This window comes from Dunckerocampus dactyliophorus, chromosome 2, assembly GCF_027744805.1.
Source record: "Dunckerocampus dactyliophorus isolate RoL2022-P2 chromosome 2, RoL_Ddac_1.1, whole genome shotgun sequence".
Lineage (NCBI taxonomy): Eukaryota > Metazoa > Chordata > Actinopteri > Syngnathiformes > Syngnathidae > Dunckerocampus > Dunckerocampus dactyliophorus.
Window position 1 is genome coordinate 9532307 of NC_072820.1, and position 7739 is coordinate 9540045.

General features: G+C 42.0%; 1 protein-coding gene across 1 annotated transcript; it reads left to right on the forward strand.

Moving 5' to 3' along the window:
* Positions 1 to 516: 516 nt before the first annotated feature.
* Positions 517 to 6994, forward strand: copb2 (COPI coat complex subunit beta 2). The gene is made up of 22 exons (XM_054766789.1): positions 517 to 644; positions 993 to 1130; positions 1229 to 1315; positions 1448 to 1574; positions 1647 to 1795; positions 2031 to 2177; positions 2646 to 2745; positions 2846 to 2988; positions 3086 to 3285; positions 3369 to 3479; positions 3580 to 3668; positions 3746 to 3852; positions 3970 to 4113; positions 4568 to 4698; positions 4774 to 4981; positions 5112 to 5222; positions 5298 to 5512; positions 5598 to 5736; positions 5917 to 6054; positions 6157 to 6225; positions 6347 to 6475; positions 6567 to 6994. Exons 1-22 carry the CDS (start codon positions 642 to 644, stop codon positions 6660 to 6662), a joined length of 2781 nt encoding a protein of 926 aa, XP_054622764.1. The 5' UTR covers positions 517 to 641; the 3' UTR covers positions 6663 to 6994.
* The last annotated feature ends 745 nt before the right edge of the window (positions 6995 to 7739 follow it).

A 7739-nucleotide genomic window follows, 5' to 3' on the forward strand; every position in this document is an offset into this window, starting at 1 on the left:
GTATTGATACTAGTGTGATCAGATTGATATTTTTCAGTTATCTTTTTTGTTTGTTTTCACAAATATGTGTGTGTATACAGCAATTGCATAAATTAGGCTGAAACCATTTTTTGGCACTTTATCTGATGGCCCTTGAACGCACCACAGAGATGCGAAAGTGAAACGTATAAATACATTTCACCTACGCTGCAATAGATTGACGTGTACTTTTCCCCTTCTCCTATCACCTCGTCCTTGTTTCCAAATGGTGGCGCTGTGTGTGAATGCCAAAAGGTGAGCTTTGATGACGTTAGGACATCCGTGTTAAATGCAAGTGTTCGCTGGCGGCACTTACCAGATGGAATTAACCATTTTTGCAACTGACACATTTAAAATGAAATAAAATGAATTCAAGCTTTCCAAGCGGCCAGACCCAACTCCACACTATGTGTACCCCTACACGTACGTGAACAGTTTATTGTCCACATATGATCGTCTACGTCACATCACCGTTTCTACGCCCCAACTCTCGCGAGATTTGCGTTCCAGGAAGTTCCACGTCAGTATCCAACCCTGTTCACTGAAATCGCTACATTTGAATGCTGTTTGCAACTGTTCGCAAACCAATAATCTGAGCTTGGGTCGACGGAACAGTGACAAAAATGGTGAGCCATCTCAAAAGGAAGTGTTATCGTGTTTAATTCACTCTGGCTACGGTGGTTTATTTGTCTGGGATTCGTAAAAAATGTTAGGTAACTCTTAGCGCGGCTAGCTAGCTGGTGTGCAGACGAGCGTATAGCTACATATTATTGTAAACTTGGCTGTTTTAAAGAATAATAATATTGTTGAATGGATTAATGTAAGGTACGTTAACACTTAGATAATAGCAACTTAAACAGTATTAACATGTTAAATGGTAATATCGCCATGTTATCAGTGTTTTACGCCATAGTTGGATGCTTACCAGATAATCGTTACGTTCAGAAACAACACTCATGTCCACTGTGTTTCAGCCGCTGAGGCTTGACATTAAGCGAAGGCTGACAGCTCGGTCTGACCGAGTGAAGAGTGTGGACCTTCATCCAACGGAACCATGGATGCTTGCCAGTCTGTACAATGGAAGCGTGTGTGTGTGGAACCATGAGACGCAGGTGAAACATGCATAAGAACATTACGGCTAAGTTGTTGACTGACATTTATTGATTGGGCAGCAAATGTAAGAAATTAAATCCTGTTTTGTTTATGTCAGACTCTGGTGAAGACATTTGAGGTGTGCGACCTCCCTGTCAGAGCATCCAAATTTGTGGCCAGGAAGAACTGGGTCATCACAGGAGCAGTGAGTATCATGTATTTTAACCATATGTCCTTTGTTCGTATCCACAACTCCAGACAATTATTTTGTGTCTGCATGCAGTTATATGCGCTGTTGTCAACGTAATACTCCAGTTTTTCCCTCTCGCCTGGACAGGATGACATGCAGATCCGCGTGTTTAACTACAATACCTTGGAGCGTGTTCACATGTTCGAGGCCCACTCTGACTACATCCGCTGCATCGCTGTCCACCCCACACAGCCCTACATCCTCACCAGCAGCGGTATGCCAATACAATTCCAAAAAACACCATTATATTTTTCCAGCAGCATATGCATATACTGTGTGTGTTCAGATGATATGTTGATCAAGCTGTGGGACTGGGAGAAGAAGTGGTCCTGCAGCCAGGTGTTTGAGGGTCACACCCACTATGTCATGCAGATTGTCATCAACCCTAAGGACAATAATCAGTTTGCTAGTGCTTCCCTAGACAGGACCATCAAGGTAGGACGGACGTCTTCCTACTCACCAACCACAACATTAGGTCCACAATTAGGTCTAAAAATCTTCATTTATAAATGTAGTAATGCTACTTTTTGTTTGCTTTTTGGTGATTTATTTATTTTATTGGAGCTCATTAAGGCAAGTGGACCTAGTGATTTGGTTGGTGAGAGCATATCATTCATTTAATCACATGAAGAACTTGTGCGTTCTTAGCCATGTTCTTGTATTGTTTCAGGTTTGGCAGCTGGGCTCTTCCTCTCCCAATTTCACTCTGGAAGGCCATGACAAAGGAGTCAATTGTATTGACTATTACAGTGGAGGGGACAAGCCCTACTTGATATCAGGCGCTGATGACCGCCAGGTCAAAATCTGGGACTACCAGGTAAAACACATTTTTTGTGCCATTCTTTTTATCCAAGAGACACACTCTGCATACCTTATTTCCAAAGATGATGATGCCTTTCCATTGACTGTCTTCCTTTTATTAGAGTTGAATAGAAGAAAATAATCCTTTTATTAGTCCTGCAGGGGGGAAATTCAGGCTTTAAAGCAGCAGCGAACAATAAGTATAACAAATCCAAAGCATTTATGGACATATTTACACTAGTGAGCAGCAACAGCAGTGTATCTGGCAACTGTAGATGAAAAAGAAATACTATGCAATGCAGCATTGTAGGCATCTAGCAATTAAAAACCCAATATATATATAAGCTGTTGAGGATAAACACCACCAATAGAAACTCTTAACTATTGCCTCAACAATACTTTTCTCTGGGGAAAAATCCACTGCTGATTTCACAGATAGTTGATTTGTTAAAACAAATCATCATCTGCACCTGTTTTGTTCTAGAATAAAACCTGTGTTCAGACTTTGGAGGGCCATGCTCAGAATGTTTCCTGTGTGAGCTTCCACCCAGAGCTGCCAATCATAATCACAGGGTCAGAAGATGGTGAGCTAGAATATCCCTTGTGTTCCTTTTTGTCTCAGATGTTCTCTCATATGGCCTTGCTGATCTTGGGTGTGTATAACATTATCTTTTACTTATGAAGGTACGGTACGTATTTGGCACTCCAGCACTTACCGCCTGGAGAGCACCCTGAACTATGGCATGGAGCGAGTGTGGTGCGTGTGCGGCCTCAGGGGATCCAACAATGTAGCACTGGGCTATGATGAAGGCAGCATCATTATCAAAGTGAGTCCAAGACAGTATTTTTAACAATTAAAGTCATGTAGTTCTCTCCCACAAGTGCCTTGGCTGTCAGTTTACACAAGCTTTCCTTGCTTTAAAGGTGGGTCGTGAAGAGCCGGCCATGTCAATGGACACCAACGGAAAAATCATTTGGGCCAAGCACAGTGAAATCCAGCAGGCCAACTTGAAGGCAATGGGAGATGCTGAGATCAAGGATGGAGAGAGGCTCCCATTGGCTGTGAAAGACATGGGCAGCTGCGAAATATACCCACAAACCATCCAGCACAACCCCAATGGGAGGTATGCTTGCAGAGACAAGAGGTGCTCAAATGATTGAGGATCTCTCTGAGGAACTGTGACTCATTGTGAGCTGTCATTTGTAGGTTTGTTGTGGTGTGTGGTGATGGAGAGTATATCATCTACACTGCCATGGCTCTGAGGAACAAGAGCTTTGGCTCTGCACAGGAATTTGTCTGGGCACATGACTCGTCAGAGTAAGTTTTATGTCCAACTGGGATGCTTTACTGTTCCATGTTTTACTGTTACATTTTAAACTCTTATGTAATGGATAATAAGCCAATTCTTCCTGTACAGATATGCCATTAGAGAAAGCAACAGCATCGTCAAACTCTTTAAAAATTTCAAAGAAAAGAAATCCTTTAAGCCTGACTTTGGAGCTGAAGGTAAGTCAGTGTATCAAAAAGGGTTCTTATAATGTGACACGATGGAAAAAAAATGTGTATTGTCTTGAAACGTGCAGGGATCTATGGAGGTTTCTTGCTTGGTGTGAGGTCAGTTAATGGTCTGGCATTTTATGACTGGGAGAACACTGAACTGATCCGCCGCATTGAGATCCAACCCAAGCATGTAAGACTTATCTTGCTTTTCTTTTTCTGATCTACACTTGTAGGTCTTGTAGATAATGGCTGCTTTACCAATGATCAAACCCACCTTTATTTTCCTGCATCTGTTTTTCCATGTCAGATCTTCTGGTCAGATTCTGGTGAGTTGGTGTGCATCGCGACAGAAGAGTCTTTCTTCATCCTTCGTTACCTGGCAGAAAAAGTAGCTGCCTCACAAGAGAACAATGAGGGAGTGACAGAGGATGGCATTGAAGATGCATTTGAGGTTGGTGTCTTGTTTATTTATTTATTTTTAATACTATATATTACTTGTCCTTCAATATTTTTTGACTAATAATAGGCCATAGTCAACCACGAAACAGTGATAATTTATTAATACATTATTTTTTGTAAACAGCCGTATAGTGAGGGAGCGATATTCAAACCGTAATATAGCGAGGGACGACTGTACAAACGTTTAATTAATAAGTGATGCTATCCACTCTGTGTAGCTTTGAATGAGGCAGACTCTATATTCATCTGAAGTGTGCGAGACCAGTACACACTGCATCCTTGCAGCGCACATTCATCTGCTGCATGTGCTGAAACTAGTCCTTGAGCGAGTCCAGTTTTTATGGACGAACATTACGTTTTTAAGTAATTTCTGGGAGAGTGTGCGTAACCACGGAAGGCCGTAACCTCAGGAATACCTGGAAATACTGGATTTCTTCTCTGTTCAGGTCCAGGGAGAGATCCAGGAGATTGTGAAGACTGGACTCTGGGTGGGTGACTGCTTCATCTACACCAGCTCTGTGAACAGACTCAACTACTTTGTCGGAGGAGAAATCGTTACCATTGCTCACCTGGACAGGTCAGATATTTATGATTTGCAATTCATTTCAATTCATTATCTTGAGCTGCCTTTTAATGTTTACTTTCTGTGCAGAACCATGTATTTACTGGGTTACATACCCAAAGATGACCGTCTCTACCTGGGAGACAAGGAGCTCAACATCGTCAGCTACTCCCTGCTGGTCTCAGTTTTGGAGTACCAGACTGCTGTCATGAGGAGGGACTTTAGCATGGCTGACAAGGTTCTTCCCACAATTCCTAAAGAACAACGAACCAGAGTGGCCCATTTCCTGGAGAAACAGGTCAGCACTTAGTGGATTAGTAGCCTTATTAGTCATTAGTACTGACTGTTGATTCCTAGTTATTAGTTAATAGGCCGAGTCATGGCTTTTTCTGTGCTTACTTATTTAAGCTTTTTTCCCGGCTCCACAGGGTTTCAAGCAGCAGGCATTAGCAGTGTCCACAGACCCTGAGCACAGGTTTGAGCTGGCCTTGCAGCTGGGAGAGTTGAAGATTGCTTACCAGCTGGCTGTCGAGGCAGAAGTAACTAGTCATTTATTTGCATTCTCTCCTCAGTTTTTTACATTTCTAATAAATGTCTGTCTTTGGCCCTCGCAGTCAGAGCAGAAGTGGAAGCAGTTGGCAGAGCTTGCTGTTGGTAAGTGTCAGTTTGGCCTGGCCCAGGAGTGTCTGCATCATGCGCAGGACTACGGCGGCCTGTTGCTCCTCGCCACAGCCTCTGGTAACGCCACTATGGTGGGCAAGCTGGCTGAGGGTGCAGAAAAGGACGGGAAGAACAATGTGGCCTTCATGACCTACTTCCTGCAGGGGAAGTAAGTACCACATGTGACTGAAGGAGTAGAAGCTGAGTTGTGCTCACCTCATAGCTTTAACTGTTCTGCCATAAATTTCACACAGACTGGATCAGTGCTTGGAGCTTTTGGTAAGAACTAACCGTCTACCTGAAGCTGCTTTCCTGGCTCGCACTTACCTGCCAAGCCAAGTATCCCGTGTGGTCAAACTGTGGAGGGAAAACCTGGCCAAGGTCAACCAGAAGGTGAGGTTTTCATGGGATTTGGTATTCCATTGAAACAGGATTGCTACAACAAATAATTAGACTTTAGGTTGCCTTATCTGGCATTGGATTATTTCTTTTGGGCGAGATTTTCTTGCCAATCCCTGGCTATAGCTACATTAATCTTATTTTGTTTTCTAACACAACCGCTTTGGATCATAGGCTGCTGAATCCTTAGCAGACCCCACAGAGTATGAAAACCTGTTCCCTGGTCTGAAAGAAGCCTTTTCAGCTGAGCATTACCTCAGAGAAACTTGCTTAGGCGCCACCAGGCCTGCCAAAGAATATCCCTTGGTCACAGTGAGTTGCTACAACAATACAAAACAGGATTAGATGTCGAAGTACCTCGATTTTAAACTCAATTGTGTGACTTAACATACCCTTTTTTTTTTTTTTTTGCAGCCGAATGAAGACAGAAATATTTTAGAGGAGGTTCAAGGATACAAGCTCAAAGGGACTTCGCCAGTTGCGGTTTGTAGACATTGTCCATCCACTCATGTTGACACATTTTCCGCAATAGCTTTCATCATAGTTAATTTTTGTATGAAGTTGGTACATAAATTGTGTAACAAAGTGTCATTTCTCATTTTAGGAGCCTGAAGAGTCTCCCTTAGTGTCAGTAGTTGCAGAGGAGGCCTTGGCCATGCCTTCACAGCCTGAACCTGCCTCCGCACAGCTTCCAAAGGAAATCTATTCAGTCTCACAGTTGGAAAAAGAAAAGGTAGAATTTATGAGCCTCTTTTTGTGTTAGTTTATGCTTTTCTTGTTAGGTAGAAATCCAAAATAATAAATGTTATTATCTTTATGCTTAGACTCTGGATGAGCTGGAGGTAGACCTGGACAACATGGAGCTAGATGACATAGACACCTCAGACGTTAATCTCGATGATGACTTTCTTGACGACTAGAGACCTTCGACTCGTTTCGCTGTCTCCCACCTTGGAGTTTATTTAATAACAGAGAGAGACCAAACACCCTCCTCCCTTTTTGTACTTAAAAATGTTATTGTCCACCTACTACACATTGAAGTAGATGAATATGATACCAGTAATATTTTATCCTCGGAGGAATAATAGACGACATGTCTATATTTCAGACTCTCCATTTTGTACACCATGTGATTGTTGGAGACCTTTCCAATTTATTGCATTGAGCTACATGTTATGTTTATTTTTTTTGCCTTGTCTGTGATGAAGAATCACTGTTCATTCAGTTCAATAAACTGCGGTTGCTGTACATATTCAAGTTTGAATTAATTCCGTAAGCAAGGGTGTGTAAGTTGGAGGAGGTCCCTCAACTATTTGACACTTTAAAAAAAAGTATTTGCACTCAAGATGCCTTCATAAGGATAAATGTTATGTCGCAGTCTTTAAACCACAGGCCTGAAAGACAACTTGAAAAACAGTCAGGAAATAATTGAAGGCATATGTTATCATTAGCATTATCATATTCTGTCTTGTTGCTAGGCCAGGAATGGCATTCCTTCAGGGGAGGCACAGCAGCTTGAGAAAAATAAGTAGCAACACCTTTTTTTTAATTTGCTCAGCTAACTTCAGTTATGTTTAATGGCAAAATTAATGATTTTTTTAAAGTTATTTATTAGAGCGTAAAGAGTCTGAGGTAAGCAGAAAACTCAGAAGAATAAAAAAAAAACCTTTCAGAGTGGAGGCAGCCCGAGCTGTATTCTCCGAGGGAAGTGTGGCACAGTGAGGCCACACTTCGAAAACAGATGCAGTCTTGTTTATTTTATCCTCTGTGATTTTTGTATGTATTTTTATGTAACATGTACCCATGTGCTACACTGTAAAAACTAAGGCAGCATATCTAGTACAGTAACTTAATTAAATACATCCTTTTCAAAATAAAGATTATAATATACTGATTTAAATGAAATTACTATGTTGGGAATTGTTGGCCACCCAGTCAGTCAGATCGGGAAGACCTGGGTTGGAATCTCCATTGGGCATGTTCTCCCCGTGCATGGG

What these genes read in the sequence shown, in the direction of transcription:
- copb2 (XM_054766789.1), top strand. An exon ending in TGTGGAACCATGAGACGCAG is followed by an intron (nt 1,131 to 1,228) that starts GTGAAACATGCA and finishes TGTTTATGTCAG; the next exon opens with ACTCTGGTGAAGACATTTGA. An exon ending in ACTGGGTCATCACAGGAGCA is followed by an intron (nt 1,316 to 1,447) that starts GTGAGTATCATG and finishes TCGCCTGGACAG; the next exon opens with GATGACATGCAGATCCGCGT.